This window comes from Indicator indicator, chromosome 8 (genome assembly GCF_027791375.1).
Source record: "Indicator indicator isolate 239-I01 chromosome 8, UM_Iind_1.1, whole genome shotgun sequence".
NCBI classification, from domain to species: Eukaryota; Metazoa; Chordata; class Aves; order Piciformes; family Indicatoridae; genus Indicator; species Indicator indicator.
The window spans coordinates 30,051,557-30,071,459 of record NC_072017.1 but is presented as its reverse complement, the minus strand read 5'-3'; the positions used below and the strand labels follow the sequence as shown (position 1 = coordinate 30,071,459).

The 19,903-nt window shown below is 45.7% G+C and overlaps 1 protein-coding gene across 2 annotated transcripts in view; it reads right to left on the bottom strand.

The window, feature by feature from the left end:
- The window catches only part of GRID2 (glutamate ionotropic receptor delta type subunit 2), a 1,038,631-nt gene extending 1,019,528 nt beyond the window's left edge, over nt 1-19,103 (bottom strand). For both annotated transcript variants that reach the window (XM_054382934.1, XM_054382935.1), the window contains exon 1: nt 19,016-19,103. In XM_054382934.1, coding sequence (XP_054238909.1) covers nt 19,016-19,103 — 88 coding nt within the window. The remainder of the gene's footprint in view (nt 1-19,015) is intronic.
- Nucleotides 19,104-19,903: the final 800 nt, after the last annotated feature.

Genomic DNA, 19,903 nt, shown 5'->3' with positions numbered 1-19,903 from the left:
TGGCCAGGAGCATGTCCTGGTTTATTTGGTGAGAAGGTAATCAAAGGAGCACAACCTGTCCTATGTAGACTTAGCCTACATAAGTGGCTCCTAAACAAACTGTACCAGGATATTCCTGGGCTAGCCCACTCCCTGTTTTGTCTCATTTAGGCCCCTGCCATATCCAGCTAGGCTGCTCTACCTTCAGGCAATTCTTCTTTTTAAAAGACACTTATCTAGAAATAGAGGAGGTACTGAGGAATACTCACTGTAAGAAGTATGTTTGTGAGTATTAATTATTTTTTTTTTAAATCTCACAAAGAACCTTTCTGCAGTTGTGTTTGTTTTAATTTTAGATCAAATGACTGTAAAAGGAGAAACAGTGCCCATGTACCCCATCCAACGTTTCACCATTTTTATACTACACTGTAGAGGCAAGAACTCCATGATGACCTTCAACCAAACCCCCTCCACCCTTATGCTCTTTGGTGCACTTAGAATCATAGAATCAGTCAGGGTTGGAAGGGACCACAAGGATCAGCCAGTTCCAACCCCCCTGCCATGGGCAGGGACACCTCACACTAGACCAGGCTGGCCAGAGCCTCATCCAGCCTGGCCTTAAACACCTCCAGGGTGTTCCTCCTTCCCTTGCTCCTAGTGAAACCCAGCCCATTCTTACTATTATTTATAGAAATAGCTGAGTCCTTCTAAACAAACAAAAAAAAAAAAAAAAAAAAAAAAAAAAAAAATAACAAAAAAGAAGAAAAAGAAAGAGGATTCATGAGATGGAAATTGCCCTCCCTGGCCCTATCACACGTTGCCCTTTATTAAAGTTCAGTTCCCATGCATGTCTGCTTTGAATCTGTCAGGGCTGCAACAGCCTGTCTGTTGAAGCAAAAAAAGCAAGAGCATGGCAAAAGCACCCTTAAGATAAGACATTATTCTCACAGTACAAACAGTCTCCATTCCCCAGGCCTCAGACAGACATTTGCTAACACAATAGAAGGTGTCTCTCTATGCTCCTTCTCTGACCTTGGGTAAAACAAAATACTCCTCAGTGGTAGTACAAGACAACATAGTGGCTTCAACTGAACAAGAAACAGCCACGAAACCTTTCATTTACCCTGGCTCCATAGGTGACTAGTCTCAAGGAATTTTATGGGAAGTAGTGGGAGTTTATGAGGGGCAGATGGAAAAAGGTGAAGGTCTTGACACCTGAAGCAACACGTGAAAGAGACCTCACTCTTCATACAAGTTACCAGTTCCAGTTTTACTTCCAGACTGGAAAAATAATATTTTCTATTATTATTATTATTATTATTATCATCATCATCATCATCATCATCATCATCATCATCATCATCATCATTATCAACATATAAATGATAATAATAATATTAACATATACATTATCAACATAATTATTACATATAAATGGTAATATAAAAATGATAATAATCATCATTATTTTAATAATTATTATAATATGTAATTATTATTACCATTATCATTAACCTATAAATGAAATAATAATAATAATAATAATAATAATAATAATAATAATAATAATAATAATAATAATAATAATAATAATAAAGGTGGAACTGATGTATCATTGTGGAGAGTTGGTCTCAGTGCATCTGAACTACATGGACCAGCTCGCACCAACAGACACAGGCACACGCATGCACACTGCCCATGCCCCTCTACTCTGCCCTGGTGAGGCTACATCTGGAATATTGTGTCCAGTTCTGAGCACCTCAGTTCAGGAAGGACCTAAGGGAACTGCTTGAAAGAGTCCAGCACAGAGCCACAAAAGTGATGAAGGGAGTGGAACATCTTCCTTAAGAGGAAAGAAAAAGAGGAGCCTGAGAGGTGACCTCATTGCTGTTGATAAAGATGTGCAGGGTGAGTGCCCAGAGGCTGGAGCCAGGCTCTGCTGGGAGAGCACAAGGGGCAATAGTTGAAGCTGAGGCATAGGAAGTTCCATGGAAACATGAAGAATTTTTTTCCCCTGTGAGGGTGACAGAAGACTGGAATAGGCTGCCCAGGGGAGTTGTGGAGCCTCCTTCTCTGGAGATATTCAAAACCCACCTGGCTGTGTTCCTGTGTGATCTGCTCTAGGTGCCCCTGCTCTGGCAGGGGGGTTGGACTGGATGAGCTTTTGAGGTCCCTTCCAGCCCCTAACATTCTGTGATTCTATAATTATTTCATCTAAAGCATATAAGGGACATGATCTACTTCTCTGCAGAGCTTTTTATGAGCATTTGTTATAGTTCATGCAAGACTGCAAGTAATAAAACTCAGTGAAGCCTTTTTAAGAGAGAGAAGAGAAAGACACCAAAAATATTCCTGGTTGGTCACATTTTCCATTTCTTCTCAGCTACACATTTTCAAAAATGCATCTTTTAACATGGACCTCCAAAATCCTTCTTAAGCTAAGTGATCAACAACTACATGTAGTCCATCATTACTGAATTTCTCTTCTTGCTTCCTTTAAATATTGTACAAGATTTAGCTTAATATGTTCATTAATATGAGTAAAGCAGCCTTAATACTGAAAGCACTTCCTAACAGATATCTGGTCTGGGGCCCTCAAGATAGGAAGGACTTGGACCTGATGGAGAGTGTCCAGAGAAGGGACATGAATATGACCAGGGGGTTGGAGCAGCTCTGCTACAAGGACAGGCTGAGGGAGCTGGGGGAGTTCAGCCTGCAGAAGAGAAGGCTCCAGGGAGACCTAATAGCAGCCTGCCAGGACCTGAAGGGGGCTACAAGAGAGAGACTGTTTGCAAAGGGCTGCAGGGTCAGGACGAGGGACAATGGCTTCAAACTAGAGCAGAGCAGTCTGAGATTGGATGTGAGGAACAAGTTCTGCACCATGAGGGTGGTGGAACACTGGAACAGGTTGCCCAGGGAGGTGGTTGAGGTCCCTTACCTGGAGATATTGAAGATGAGGCTCAACGAGGCCCTGGGCAGCCTGATCTAATTGAGGATGTCCCTGCTGAGGTCAGACTGGATGACCTCTGGAGGTGCCTTCCTGCCCAGACCATTCTGTGCTTCTGTGATCTGTAAGCCGCTCTGGCCTTCAGAACAGATTCAAAACTGCTCTCTCCCTCTTCTTCAACTAGACACTGAATGATTCCTGCATGACCAGCTGGGGATGGACACGTTCTGCTACCGAGGACACTTCCAGCAGAAAATAATCTTCAAAGTGTAAGCCAGCTCTCATGTACAGAAAGGGCTGAGAGTTTAGGTGGTGGTCAGCACTCCAAATCAGTAAGCAAAGAACTCTCTCAGTCCACAGGAGCTAAATGATAAGGAATGAAGCTTTCTAAATACTCGTGCTGAGCACGTTCCCTTCTTGTTTTGCCATACAAACTCTATTTGTAGTTACCACTGAAGTGCTGCTGCACCGTGAATGTAAAGTGGTTGTAAATAGAAAGGATTCTGATGAAAAACTAAGGCTCAAGTAGGAGACTGTGACAAAATCTTCAGCAGGCAGCGGACCCCACAAAGAGTTTGTGACTCCTTGAACTGAAATACCAATTTTAAGAGCTGGACTTTTCTTCATGTTGTAATTCCTCTGCTCTTTCTGGGAAATTCTGAAGATTTCTTTAGTGCTAATCCTCACTAGCAGATGGTAGTAGCACTTTGTCAGAGCATTATTACATTAAAGTTAACAGTTTGGAATTTGAATGCCACAGCTCCAAGACATGTCCCTCAAACCCCTCCAAAAAAGACACATTTTGAAGCTGCTGCCCACTGACTTCAAACCATTGTGAGAAGCAATCTCTGAAACAGCAGTATTAAAAACTAGTCAAGGGGAATGTGTGACATGAACAGCAACCAGTAACCTCTGCTGTGTTGCTGAAGCAATGCTAACAGCAAGACACCTTCCTCATGCTTACTCCTGAAGCTGAATCAGAGCATCAGAACACAGGTTCTTCCTAAGGAGGAAATATTTGATTGTTCATTGCAGATGCTTGGAGCTTAGAGAGAAAGCAAACTGCACATGCTTGCTCTAAAGAGAAGATTAAGCAGAACGAAGGGATGGGGGTTACAGAGATGACTTTCTGGATTCCAAAGCACCCCCACTGACAATTTCAGTATTCTACTTGTTACTCCAAGCCCGTGGTACAAAATAATGCAAGGCTCTTGCTTATAGAAACGTAGCCTCTCTCCCCTTCATGTTCTAGATGGGAGTCTATAAAGCTAGCATTTTCTGAAAACAATTGTGGGCCTTACTTGACACAACACAAAGGGCCAATTAATTCTAGCTTCAGGGACATTTGGCAGCCTTAGAAAAATTGGGAGAATAATGAATCCTTTAAAACCCAAAAACGTTAAAAAGTCCCTCACACTACTCTAAAGGACAGGATAATTTGTTTTTAGTCCCAAATCCTGCAGAGGGTGATTTTCAGCAACACCAGTTTCCAAATGCTGTCATTACCTATCTTCCCCTGCTGAAGTATTTACTCCTTCCTCCTCCCACTAGGTCATTCAGCCCTGTCATTAGAGGTCATTGATCTCAGACATAAAAAAAGTAAATTAAAGTCTATTCTCCCCGAACTCTTAATACATTTCATTCAGAGGAAATGCAAGTCAGTGGCTGTCCCTTCGTTGCTTTGAATGGATGTTGGACAAGGCAGATGTTGACAGAAACCCAGACCTGAGCCTTGATAGCCCACATGCAGCAAGATAAGCATGAAGTCAGATCCACTCACCTCTCTGGAGCACCACTGATAGAGGTCTAACTTTTCATGCAAGCTGTGTGGCTGTTTAAGATGAGGAGGAAGCTATAGCCCTTCCTCACTCTCCATGAAAGTCATGGCAAGCTTTGAATTCAGAGGCACACTGCATTATTTCTCCCTTTCCTTCCATCCTAAATTAGGTCAAAAGTCAATAGAGCAGAAGCTGTGGCTGTGTGCATTCCTTCCTCCCACTCAGCCACAGAGGCATGGAGGCACAGTACAGACCAGCAATAAACAGAGAGGGGTGATGGGGGTGAAATAATAAACAAAACAAAACCCCCAAACTCAAAGATAGAAGAAGCAAAGGAAGATTATTTTATCAGAAGGATAATGCTAAGGCAGAGGAAGCTACAATGATACTCATAGTTATCCTGGGAGCAGAGGAGTGGAGCATGGCACATCAGCACTCCCTTGTTTCTATCTGGGTACCACAGCACCAGGCAATGCAAAGATCAAATGGATCTTGTTTTCCTGCAAAGCAGCCAGGAGTTATCCTCAGCTGAAGGGAAAACAACTACCACCCAAACAAAATGCTGCTTTCCAGGAAAACTATAGAGGAGGAGGAGAAGAAATGATTTATTTTCTAATCTATAATTTTGGGGGGGGGGGGGGGGGGGGGGGGGGGTAAGGGGCGTAAGATTATCTTCTAGATACATTGTTCTCCAAACATCATTTGCATCAAACTACTATTCTTTGCAGTAATTTTTGGGTCACTCTGGCCCCTCACTCCTTTGAACTTCCCAACTTTCCTCATGTGCACAAATATATATCTCCTCAAATGTTTAAAGCCCCAGTGTCCACCACACATCATTCCCTGATGTTCCCTGGGACTATCCTGGACTCTTACAAAGCAGGCCTGACCCATTCCCTGGAATTTTCCTGGACTGTTACAAAGCAGGCTTGGACCATTCCCTGGAATTATCCTGGGCTTCTACAGAGCAGCCTGGCCCATTCCCTGGGAGTATCCTGGACTCTTGCAAAGCAGGCTTGGACCATTCCCTGGAATTATCCTGGACTCTTACAAAGCAGGCTTCGACCATTCCTTGGAATTTTCCTGGACTCTTACAAAGCAGGCTTGGACCATTCCCTGGAATTATTCTGGGCTCCTACAGAGCAGCCTAGCCCATTCCCTGGGAGTATCCTGGACTCTTGCAAAGCAGGCTTGGACCATTCCCTGGAATTATCCTGGACTCTTACAAAGCAGGCCTGACCTATTCCCTGGAATTATCCTGGACTCTTGCAAAGCAGGCTTGGACCATTCCCTGGAATTATCCTGGACTCTTACAAAGCAAGCTTGGACCATTCCCTGGAATTATACTGGACTCTTACAAAGCAGACTTGGACCATTCCCTGGAGCTATCCTGGACTCTTACAAAGCAAGCTTGGACCATTCCCTGGAGCTATGCTGGACTCTTACAAAGCAGACCTGACCCACCACCCAGGGTAGCCCACCACAAAGCTTTCCTATATCCCTTCATCACCCAGCAGACTCCCACCCCTGCTAACCAGGACCCTTCTCTGCCTCCCAATCCTCCCTCACAGAAGGCCCCACTGGAAGCTTTCCTGCAGTGCTGCTGCTGCCAGGGCATGTCTCCTGCAGCTGAACCTGCAGGGAGGTTTGATTCTTGCCGACTCATGCTGCTTTTTACTGGTGAGCTCCTACCCTCCACTGGATGGTGACACCAAGAGCCACTGAGCATCCCCTGCCTGGCATACAGACTGTGTATGGGACACCCTTTTCTCCTGACTGTGTGATTTGACACAGCCTGGATAATCCTTACAGCACTGGCACAAATCTGGCAGCAGGCGTTTCACGTATCTCTAGGAAGTAATCCAATTCCACATCAAGAAACCTGCTCCCAGGAGTTGGAAAACCACTTCTCCAGGCTGTTTCAATGATATTTCAATAACATTCTAGAAACTGCAAGGCTATCTAATGAGGCTGCAGTTGCTTTTGGAATATATTGGATTATATTTAAATATCTCTTTTTCAAACAAAGTAGCGCATTTATTTCACAGACATTGTTCCACTTTCCCAAAAAGGGCTCTTTTCCTTAGACCTAGGCTTCTTACAAAACTCTGCTGTGAAATATTTGCTCAAACCCAAGAGCCAGGAGGGTGTGCATGTGCATAACCATAACAACAAGGGACCAGCCTCGTTCAACATCTCTCTCGGTGCCATGGACAGAGGCATTGAGTGCACCCTCAGCAAGTCTGCTGATGACACCAAGCTGTGTGGTGCAGCAGACAGGCTGGAGGGAAGGGATCCATCCAGAGGGACCTGGACAGGCTGGAGAGGTCAACCTCATGAGGTTCAACAAGACCAAGTGCAAGGTCCTGCATCTGTGTCAAGGCAATCCCAAGCACAAATCCAGGCTGGGCAGGCACTGGCTGGAAAGCAGCCCTGAGGAGAGGGACTTGAGGGTGCTGGTGGATGAGAAGCTCAACAGGAGCTGTCAATGTGCACTTGCAGCCCAGAGAGCCAAGCAGAGCCCGGGCTGCAGCAAGAGAAGTGTGGCCAGCAGGGCCAGGGAGGGGATTCTCCCCTTCTACTCAGCTCTGGTGAGACCACATCTGGAGTACTGCATCCAGTTCAGGAGCCTTTATTACAAGAGAGATATGGACATGCTGGAAGGTGTCCAGAGAAGGGCCACCAGGATGAGCAGAGGGCTGGAGCTCCTCTCCTATGAGGACAGACTGAAAGAGTTGGGGTTGTTCAGTGTGGAGAAGAGAAGGCTCTGAGGAGACCTTCTTGTGGACTTCCAGTATCTGAAAGGGGCTCCAAGAAAGCTGGGGAGGGACTTTTTAGGCTATCAGGTAGTGACAGGACTGGGGGGAATGGAATAAAGCTGGTCAGGCTGGGCATAAAGAAGAAGTTCTTCCCCATGAGAGTGATGAGAGCCTGGAATGGGTTGTCCAGGGAGGTGGTTGAGGCCCCATCCCTGGAGGTGTTTAAGGCCAGGCTGGATGAGGCTCTGGCCAGCCTGATCTAGTGTGAGGTGTCCCTGCCCATGGCAGGGGGGTTGGAACTGGCTGATCCTTCTGGTACCTTCCAACCCTGACTGATTCTATGGTTCTATGATTAGTTCCTGTAATAGGGGAAGTTGGCAGCTGATCAGGTAAGCACTGTTTTTATTTTGCCAATTTAACTGATGTTACTGGCAATAAAGCATTGCAGGTGATGATTAGACATACATCTCTGGCCTTGGTTTCACAACAACTCTCTCACCTCACAGCAGGGCAACTTTCCCTCTCATGTGCCCCAAAACAGTAAGCACAAACATGGGGTGCATTCAGAGCAGTGTGTCCAGCAGATCCAGGAACGTCCTCCTCCCCCTCACTCTGCCCTGGTGAGACCTCACCTGGAATATTGCATCCAGTTCTGGACTCCCCAGTTCAAGAGGGACAGGGATCTGCTGGAGAGAGTCCAAGGGAGGGCTCCAAGGATGCTGAAGGGACTGGAGCACTGCCTGGTGAGGAGAGGCTGAGAGCCCTGGGGCTGTTTAGTCTGGAGAGGAGAAGACTGAGAGGGATCTGATCAATGTCTATCAATAGCTGAGGGCTAGGTTCAGGAAGGAAGGGACAGGGACAGCCTCTGCTCACTTGTGCCTGGTGATAGGACAAGGGACAATGGATGTAAACTGCAGCACAGGAGGTTCCACCTCAATATGAGGAGGAACTTCTTCACTGTGAGGGTCCCAGAGCCCTGGAACAGGCTGCCCAGAGAGGTTGTGGAGTCTCCTTCTCTGGAGAGGTCTGGAGACCTGTGCTGGTCCTGCTCTGCCAGGGGGGTTGGAACCAAAGATCTTCCAGAGGTCCCTTCCAGCCCCTAACATCTTGTGAGCCTGTAATCAGCCACACTACACCTGCCCTGCCAGAACATCCCTGTAGCCAAATCTCTGTGCTTTCATCCCCCTGCATCCAGAATGATCATTCACAAACATGAATGAATGAATTTGTCTCTCCAAAGATGCCACAGGATTTGCAGCTTCGCCTCCCGGTGTTCAAACTGTCCGGGTTGCAGAGAGATCCAAGCCCTTTTTTTCACTTAATCTTCCAATCTTCTGACAGCCAACTTTTTGTTTCAGATTGGTACAGCTTCTAGCACAGTGGGGTGCCATTTTGTGGTTTGTATTCACTTTACAACTTCCTGCCTCCAAGGAAAAAAGCCTCCCCAATCTCTGTGTTGTCACTTAGAGTGAAAACTGTTGTCATCCTCAACTTAAAGAACAAGGCAGCTAAATATTTTCAAAAAGAATAATCCCTCTGATTACTAAAACGCACATGTTTAATCATTGCACGCATTAACACAGAGCCCATTGATTGCTATTGGAGCTGGAAATTTGAGCAGTACCTGAGCAGTGCATTATACATTAGTGGACAGACTGCAATACTGCTTGGCTCTATACAGTCCCAAAAGGAAGAGCTGAGGAAGCCATAAGCATTATGTTGAGCAATGATAGGACTGGGGGGAATGGAACAAAACTGGAAATGGGGAGATTCAGACTGGATGTTAGGAAGAAGTTCTTCAGCATGAGGTTGGTGAAACATTGGAACAGGTTGCCCAGGGAGGTGGTGGAAGCCTCATCCCTGGAGGTTTTTGTAGCCAGACTGGATGTGGCTGTGAGCAACCTGCTGTAGTGTGAGGTGTCCCTACCCATGGCAGGGGGGTTGGAACTGGATGATCCTTGAGGCCCCTTCCAACCCTGACAACTCTGTGATTCTGTCATTCCTAATTACATCACTTTACACATATTTCTTTTTGGTAAGCTTAACAAGGCTCTGTAACTGCAGTTTCCACAATGCTAAAATACAGACACAAGAAGAAGTTCTTCAGTATGAGAGTGGTGGAACACTGGAACAGGTTGCTTAGGGAGGTGATTGAGCCCCCATCCCTGGAGATATTCTATGATTCTATGATAATCAATTTTGGAAGGTATGTGTCTCAACAGAGGTCAAACAAATGGAATTCCAGAGAAATAAAGAGCAGCTTTATCTGTCCAAATGCTTAGTCTTATTCTGGGACAGAAAAGGACATTTATTTAAGAGTACAGAACATGGCAACCACCACAACTTGCCATGAATTTAGAATACAAGGACAAGAGAAAGCAAGAAGTGTGAAAAGGAGACCTCTGCACATTTTAATACAACCAATCACAGCTACCACCTTTCACTTGCCATTTAACACAGCCTGCACCATGCACTGGCTGTGCACTGACAGTACTCTGCAGTACTGCCTTTGATATCTTATTTTCCTTGCCTCCTTGCATTTTCACTCATTTTCTTTTTCAATTCCCTCTTGAGCAGGGCTTGTCAGATAAACGTAGCATAACTCTCTGGAAACTTTTTTCCCTTCTATCTTTTTTTTCCACCCTATTCTCTCATCACTGCAGAACTAATGTGTGCAACGGAAATGTACTTTAAATATCCACCTGCACTTACAAATCCATCAGTTTACAGTTGACTAGAACTAGAGTATGTCTCTCTACCACCTCACTCCATTATAACTTCAATGCTTCCCAGGAATGCTGTACTTGCTCTATTATCCTCTCTCATTAAGGGTCACTTTTTAATGTGTTTGGTTGGGTTGGTTTGTTTTTAATGCAAAAATTTGAGCTTACAGAATATCCCTTCCTTGAGTTGCTGTGGCTACCCTAGACCAGAGCAGGAAGGAGACTCCGCAGCTGAAGTGCACTGTGCAGTACAATACAGAGCACAAAATGCCTCCTTCTCTGAATTAAGCACATTATCACTCAAACTAGCCTATAAATTCCCAACGTTACCAAATCACAGCACTGCACAATTGGAAGCCAATTCCCTGGCCAAGTTTCACAACTCTCATCCAAGCAGAAGCACATTTCATCTACTAACCTTCAATTTCAGCCTGTGTCCTCCCTTTACACAGATCAGCTATAACTCTCCAAGCCACATAAAACATTATTAATTATGGCATCTGCAGACGCAAGAGAAGCTTTCCCTTGCTCCATCTCACAACTGCTTGGCTAACAGTAATAAGAAACCAAAGCCCGACTGCTACAATAAAGAACAGCAGAGACTACTGCCTTGCTGGTCCTCACAGGAAGAGATTGAAGACCATATGTGGTGGGTTGAAATTATCCCCAAAATACAATTGCCAGACTAGCTCAGATGGAAGCAAATGAAGCTCTATTTACCAGCAGACTACAATCTAGAAGCATGAAATGCAATGAATATGTACAAGATATACAATATTTACATGGGTTTACAATTTATAAACAACACAAGAACCCCCCTGGACAAAACCAGGGGGTTACCAATAGCTTTCTCCTCTTCCCTTCCTTCCCCCCTGTACATGGGACAAGAGAAAAAAGGAGAAAAGCAGAAAGCAGCTTATCAGGACTTAGCCACAGCAAAGAACACAGCCAAGGTCATCAAGCAACCAGGTAGTATCTGCTAGAGCAAAGATGCAGAAAAGAGAAAGAGTTAGTTTATACAGCTAACTTTATGTTATTAATCAGACCAATGGGATTATTGAGATCTTATCATTATTTTCCTTTTTTACATCCAGTGGCAATTTATTTACGTTCTACCACTTTTCTACTCAATCTCTGGAAAATTTTCCTAGGCACAGCCTAAAACTGCCACACCATACAAAACCAGAAAGATACTGTTTCTTCATCTACTCCTCCAAACACTTCCATTTTAGTCTCTATGTTCAAAATGACTATATCAAGAACAAAATGACTACATCAAGAACACAAATTCTACGTTGCAGTGGGAGACGACTGCTCTTCCTCTTCTCCTGTTTCAAATCCATGAGCCAGCTAAGGACTGTGCCCAGAAGGTTTCTCCCAGGGCTTCCTTACCTGGTGCTAAGGATGATTTATCTAGCACAGCACCACACTTAATGTGCATTTAGCACATGTTCTGTGCCAAGTATCACACTGCTCAGTATTACACCTTCTGCAATGCAACCTACTAGCCTAGACGAGCCAAAAAAAAGGCCATGGTCAACATTGCTCTAAAAAAGGTCAGTGCAGCTCATTTTAGTGATGACTGCCAGCAACGGGTCAACAATTCCTGAGTGAGCTTAGTAGATGGAGCAAGAAAATAAAATAACATCACAGAAGGAAAGGAATTGCATCTGTATGCAAGAAGCCAGGTAGGAAGGCAGGTACTAGGCAGTCAGTTGGTCTAGGGTATAAAACACCCCAGGGAAACATGAGCTTTCATGCCCAGTCCCCAGCCACTGCAACAGTTTGCCAGCAAACTGTGTCTTATGCTTTACTGTTGGGCTCTGACCATCATCAGATGGTCTCCTCTAGATAGCAAAACCAAAGGAGCATATCTGGGCCTGTATGAGAGGGGTGTCAGCATGACAGAAGCCATGAACTGGACTGTGAGGCCTGTAGGGCACACAGGTGTGGAGCTGCTTAGGTTTTGACAGACATGCCAAGTCTACCTGAAAGAAAACTTTTCTTCCTATTTCACTAGCTTAAATAACAACTTGCTCCTTCTGGAATTCACATCTAATTAAAAAAAAAAAAAAAACAACAAAAAACCACCCACAAAAAAAAAAAAACCACAAAGCAAAAAACCATAAACAAAACCCAAACCAAACCAAAAACCCAAAACAAATGAACAACAAAAAAACCCACAAAAAACAAGCAAGCAAACAAAACCAACAACAACAACAACAAAAAAAAAACCAAAAAAACAAACACTGCCTCCCCCCCCCCCAAAAAAAAGAAGACCAACCAACCAAAAAAAACCCCAAGATGTGACATTTGAGTTTACAGATGCAGAAAGGTAGTTTTCCTCCTTAAGTGTGTTTTGGGGTGTCAGGTAGTGATAGGACTCTGGGGAATGGAGCAAAACTAGAAGTGGGGAGATTCAGATTGGATGATAGGAAGAAGTTCTTCCCCATGACGGTGGTGAGAGACTGGAAGAGGTTGCCCAGGGAGGTGGTGGAAGCCTCATCCCTGGAGGTCTTCAAGGCCAAGCTGGATGTGGCTGTGAGCAACCTACTGTAGTGTCCCTGCCTATGGCAGGGGGCTTGGAACTGGATGATCCTTGAGGTCCCTTCTAACCCTGACAATTCTATGATTCTATGACCTGAAGTCAACACTTTGCAACACACCAAGCTATCATGCATTGTAATGCTCTTGCATTATTTCAGAGTTTGATTATTTTCTCATCTGTGGTCAAAACACAGGTCATTTGATGAATACTGCTTCCTTTTCCTATCCATCACTCTTAAATGCAAACAGCAACAGTAACTGCCTATGTCTAGTAAGTTTTTTAATCACTGAAAACATAAAACACAAACTTGTTTTTGAGCTCGTGGAGATGAGAAGAGTTTTACCATGGAGTCATATGTTACCCAGTTAATTAGGCAAATTAACTAGAGACTGATTGCCAAGTTGAACTAGTGTTTCACATAAGCTATTTATAAAAGCATTGTTTGTGTGCTGAAGAAAAAAAAAAAAAAAAAACAAAACAAAGTAACCAAGCAATGGAGTAGCAGTGACAGAGTAAGACTACAAAGCTGAAAAGGCAAAAGCCTCCAATAAATTTCATGGAAACCAGACTGTCGTGGCAGATTATAGATAGCTATATATCAAATGGAAGAGAATTATGTAACTTCAAGTCTGCATCTAGGGAGTAACCTAGTGGCTTACAAAAGTCATCTCCTGCCAATACCACTTGCTTTACAGGGCCAGGGAGTGGAAGAGAACCATACTTAATGCCTTTGTTCATTAAGTTAAATGAACCTTAGTTGGTAGGTTTATGTAGTCACAGTCTTAAAGGATTTTTCTCCAGTGTGGCTTTTTTTTTTTTTTCAGAGATGGCATTGTGAGAATAAAGACCCTGTGCACCCATAACTTGTCATCTGAAAGCACACAGCAGCACAGTGATTGCCATGTCAGGCATTTGTTAGGACATCACTTGAAAATGGATGGCTGGGTTGGTGGTTGTTTTTTTTTTTTTCCCTTTGTCTTTATGAAGGACAAAGAACTTGAAATAACGCTAAGAATTATTTAAGAACATGCACTGACTACACCTGCTGCAGTCAGCAATCCATGAGCTCAGTTTAAAATGTTCTGAAGTCAGCTAAGCAACCCACACCCAGATTATGACAGACTCTGGATAATCAGTAAGAAACACTCCAGAAAGCAGTGACACCTAATGGCAAACATGCCTTGGGAGGACAGCAGCCTCTAATCTATGGCATGCAAAATTAGCCCTCTTCAGCTGCAGGGTAACTGCACTACAGCACTGAAACAGAGGGATGGAAATACCGTCACAAATCTAAGCACCTGGGAGAGGGTTGAAGACAGGGCACACATGGAAACATGGAGCATGTCATGCACGCTGTGCACTGAGGTGGAATGCACTTCCTAGCAAAACTTACTGGCTGCTAAGCCGCAGCAGGCTGCATCCCAGGCCCTCGTTTGTATCTGTGTTTGAAATAGCTGAGGAACCTTGGCACGTTCTAGAGCAGGGGAAACACAGACCTCAATGCTCCTCTGCAGACACTGCAGGCACATGGAGATTTACTTGCTTTTAATACATCTGTATTGCTTGCTTACCCTGTGCTTTATGATGACATACACTGCATACCTTCTAATGAGCCTGTACCAACAGCACAGCTAATTAAATTCCCATTACCAGTGCACAACACAACACAAGCCAAGCCACACTGTAGTACACCAGCTTACAAGAAATGTACACATCTCCACCACCAAGCTGGGAGACTCCCTTTCCCTTACCAAAAACAGTATAATAAAATAAAATAAAATTTAAAAAATAAAATAAAAACTAAAACTAAAACAAAACAAAATAAAGCAAAACAAACCAAAATAAAATAAATGACAATAAAATAAAGCAAAACAAACAAAATAAAATAAAATAAAATAAAATAAAATAAAATAAAATAAAATAAAATAAAATAAAATAAAATAACATTTTAAGGGCACTACCAATATCAACAGACAATGTAAGCAAAAGACCCCATGCTGGAATCGCCCTGCTGTTATCATCCATGGTACAAAAGAGCTTAGAAGTATGAGGTTAAAAGAATCAGCCAAAAAACAGGACTCAGCAATGCTGGGAACTTTGCCTAACACATGGAATGCAGCAGTCCTGGTTGGAAAACTCTAAAAGCTGAGAGGAATAAGGGAAGAAAAGATCTAATTTCCTCTCTTGGGGGTTGGGGGGGGAATAAACTAACCCAAAAAGTGCATATAGATATAGATACATAGATATATATCATAGATATAGATATAGAGAGATATGTAATAGATACATATAATTATATATATATAAAAGATATAGATATAGATACAAAAAGCATATATATGTATAAATAAATATATGTATATTTATATTGGTATATTTATAGATATATATATAAAGCAAATGTGTATATATAAAAGCACGTAACTACATTTTGTCTGTATTTCTGAATTTGCCACTGAAAATAATAAAGCTAAGGGCTGTGCACAACTTCAGTACAGTTGACTGAAGCCACTGATAAACACAAAAAAAAACCCAACTTGAAGTAATCAGAGTGTCTGAACTATCTCTGCAGGCTGCTGCAATGAATTAGCCTTAAAAGATACTTCACTGTATTTTTCCATCAAAACCTCTTGTACCATGCTCTGTGACTGCTGCCCTAAGTGGTTTTGCTGCCCCTGATGCACACCTTTCCATAGGTGTTTATATAGGAACAACAGAAAATCCATATACACATACAGATGCATTACCAGGTTCATGACAGGAGGAATAAAAATGAGCACAAAGTACAAAACATAAAAGTGTGAGACCATCAGCTGTAGAAGATACAAAGCACAAACAAATTGTGCAGCTGACAAGGAATGCCACCTAATCCCTGCTTAATTAAAGCACTGTTCTAAACTCCTGTTTAGGGAGTGAGGAGTGTGGGACGACTGATGTATGAAGAAAATACCAGGCAGTGTGGCTAATCTCAAAGACTTTGGAGCTTTCAAGCTACATAAATCAGAGCGACTTTTTGAATAGCCTCATAAAACACCAAATCATTGTCATTCCAGTCACGCCTTTCAGATTCTTCCTACAGCATACAGATCATTAGGAAACTTCTAAGCAATCAAGTAATGTGGGGCTGATGAAATTACTCAATCAATGCATGGGCTGAGAGAAGCAGCATCATACAGAATTGCACAGTTTTGACATGGTAACCCTGTGCCTTCCTTTTATATATATATATATATATAAGGGTAAGGAAAACTACAGTGGAGTTGATTCATTTCATCATTTTCACAAGACTGCCTTTCTGAACTGCAGTTCCTATTTCTAATAGCAGGGCAGCAGAGAGATACAGACCGTAAGTAGCCCTAGCAATGCTGAAAATATGATTCAGGAAAACATTGATTTTCAAAAGCGTGCATTTGCACACAGACCTGCTCTAATGATCAAAAGCAGCAGCTGTAAGAAGACAGAAGTATGAAAAGAAGCACATCCCAGATAAATACCAGGCACCATACTCCCACTGGCATCACCAAATCGTTAATCTCTACTCACTACATTGTAACAGGTTTTTGGTTGTGCAAGAGATGGCTGGCAACACGCTTCCATACAGAGCAGAGCCCTTTATGGGGGACACATCAAATAGGCAGGCAAGCAAGAGTTAGTGCATTATACTGCCAAAGTGTGTGCTAGCAGGAAAAGGTATGCAGAGGTAACGTGGTGGCTCTTAACACTGTCTCCCCCCACCCCCCAAACATGGGGAAATATTTACCACTTTAATATCTCAGCAAGGTAGGAAAAAAAAAGAGAATGCATTTCTTTTGTTTGTTGCCTAAAGCATCAGTACTACCTCTGGTAGAATTTGTTTTCCACCCCTGAGCTGAGTGTTTGTGGTTCTTTTCTTCTTTGGCTTTATGAATTCTTCTGTAGTTGAAAGATGTCCATAGAGTACCTTGCCACTGCTTTTGCTAACTCATATAATAAACGCAGCTTATTACTTATGGTAAATATTTTATACCTAAGTACAAGTGGCTGAACATCCAGGTCACAAAACAAGAGTGCTGTTACTAGGGGCCAAATTTTCATTTGCAGGCTGTACAGGTTGGAACATCTTGCTGCCTACTCATTTGGTGTTAAAATAGTTCTAATTGCAGGTCATTAATTTTCAGCGCATTCATTTTAGTCGATTTAAAGCCCTCTGTAACAATTATCAGTTTGCCATTTTCGTAGCAACATAAACCAGTCTATAAAAAGAGATAATCCCTTTGTCAACTGTACTAATTGCCTCTCCAGACAAATTAATTGTGAGAAGCAACTACTTTGGTATTATTTTGCTTTCAATGAGGATTTACTGTGTTGATGCGTCTCATCACTAACAGCATTATAAGAAAAACATTAGTGGTAAAATGTGTTGCACCCATCAAATACAAACAAGTTCACACCACAAAACTGTCATTAAGGGACAGAAAAGCTGTCGCCTGCCTTGATGATGGTGCAAAGGCACACAGCTCACCAGGCAACGCTGCTTTGGCCAGGAGGATGTCGGGCAGGGGATTGCAAAGAAACTCCTCACTTGATACACAGTCAAAATTTCCCCCCAAATAATATCTGTTTGTTACAAGCTTCTAACAAATCCTAAAGATATAACCGTCTCGTAGAGTTGCTTTAACCAGTCTACAGCCGGGAAGAATTAAAAAGAAAAAAAAAAAAAAAAGAAGAAGAAAAAAGTCCTTCTCCCTTTAAAAGGAGGGCATTAAAGCTGTGCCTCCCCCGTGCAATATTTGATGCTCCTGTCTCACACAGCTCTAAGGGCTGACCCCAATAAAGTTGCGGTACCCAAGGGGAGCAGTAGCCCCGGGGCTCGGGGGTGGGGAGGCTCACAAGGAGGGCTCGCTCATCCCTGCCCAGACCTCTCTGTCCTACAGGAAAGCTCCTGACGGCCGGGCTTTCCACACGCTCTTCCCGCTCCCCCTTCCACAGCAACGCGCCATGGAGCCCCACGACAGGCACCGGCAGACATATTTATAAAGCCAACCACAGGGAGGGAGGCAGCTGCCCCACGGCCGGAGCCGGCACCACATGGCGGACCTCCCTAAAACCCTGGCGGGACCCTGCCCCCAAATGCACCTTCCCCGGGCCAGCGCGACGCCGACCGGCCGCCCCGCGCTTCCAGGCCCCCTCCGCCTGTGTGCTGGGCCTGCAGATGGGCAAAACGGCCGCGGGGGAAGCGCCCTCCTCTCCTCCTCCCCTTCGCCTCTCCCCTCCCCGCGCACCCCCGGCCGGCGCAGGGGGAGCCTCGGACCGCTCTCGCCAGTGGCGGGCAAAAAGCGCTGCTCGGCAGCAGGGCTCAGCGCTTCCCAGGGCTGCGCCTGGCGACAGGGAGGGCTGCCGGGCCGGGGATAGCTCTGGAGAGCGGGGAGAGAGCGGAGACAGAGCGGGGACAGGCGGCTTAAGGGAAGACCGGCGCCTTCTCTCCGCCTCGGAGTGCGGGCAGCGCCGTGCCTGGGCAGCGCCGTGCCTGGGCATCACCCGAGCTGCCCCACCGCGGTCGGGAGGGGGGGGCCCGCCGTCGCTGCCGGCGCTCCCCCACCATCCACCCTGCACCCGCCGGCAGCCGGGGAGGCCGCTACCTTTTCCCGGGCGCCGCGGCCCCGGGAGACGCGCGGCCGGCGGGCAGAGGGGCCGGCGGGCACGGTGGCGGTCGGTGCCCCCCCCATCCCGCCCCTGTGGCCGCCCGCCCGCGGGAGGGGAAGCGCTCACGTTGCCAAACCACCTGTTCCGCCGCGGGAGAGGAAGGCGGGATGGGGTGCGGGGTAGGGAGGAAGGAAAAGGAAGGGGCTTTGCGTGGCTGTCACGGTGGTGCGGGAAATACGGAGAGGCTCGGGGTCTCCCCAGCCCGCGGGCGAGCCGGGGCAGGGAGAAGGCAGACTGGAGCTGAGGGGCTACGGAGAAAGACCGGGGAAGTGCCCGAGCCCTGCGCCCCCCACCCCAACAAATTATCATCAGCGTAAAACCTCAAGGTCTAAAGCACGCATACACCCCGTCGACAAGAAACCTTTACACACAGCGGTAAGGGGAAAAGAGAACGCGTAAGAGCCTAGCGGAAAGCAATTGTAAGAGGGGAACAAACAAACAAAACAACCCCAACAAGCGAATAAGGCAAAAAGACAGCGGGGGCTGCGGGGGAAGTAAAGCGGGGGGAGGGAGGGGGGGAAGCCTGCCAAGAGAAGGAAGGTTGCAAAGGAGAGCTGGAAAAGTGTCCAGCAGCACCAGCAAACGCAGCACCCCCTTACCGATATGAATGATTGAATCCGCAATCGCCGCTTTCCAGGTTCGAGTCCAACAGACGGACACGACCAGGATGAGGGAGAAAACTTCCATCTCCTCCGGAGGTCCAGGCTTTGTAACAACAGCTCTCTTCACCAAACGGTGCCACCGCGGAGGGTAGCGCGGCGGAGGAAACCCAAGAGTTTGACGTGCCGCCGCAGAGCCGTGTAAATCCCGGGGGCTGGCGAGCAGCCGCGGCTGGGCAGGCAGCGAGCCTGGGGCACGGAGCGCCTCTCTTCTCGGCGAAACCCCGCGTCACTTCGGGGGGCTCCTGGGCAGCACCAGAGTTGCTGGGAGCGCCGGCAGCAAATCCATCCAGCCCGGGCGCCGCCACGGGCAGCAGACGCCTCTGCTGGTCAGACCATCCCCATCCTTCCGCCGGGTCCAGGGATCCGCTCGGTCCCGGCTGCTGCACAGCAACTTCCAACCCACACCACGCACACGCTCTCTCACACACACGCACGCAGACACGCACACACAAGCACACACACACAAACCCTCTCGGCAAGAGAAGCCCCAGGAGCCCGCAGCAAATAGCTCGCCTTCAGCGAGGGGGGAGGAGCGGGCAACCGGGAGAACAGACGATCCCTCTTCCAGCAACCAGATTCCTGCAGGAAAAGCCTCCCCGGAGGCCAAAACCAAAAGTGAACTTCAAGGTAATGCAGATAGTAATGCAGAGATTTCCCCCCACCCTTCGCTTGGGAAAAAAAAAAAATTGCTTCCCACAACTGGAGATCTGCAAATCAAGCCCAACGTGCTGTCTCTGTCGCGCAAGGTAGTGGTTGGACAGGGCAGGAGCGAGAGGAGGAGTACCCGGAGCAGCAAGGAAAGCAGAGGAAAGCAGATGATGGTCT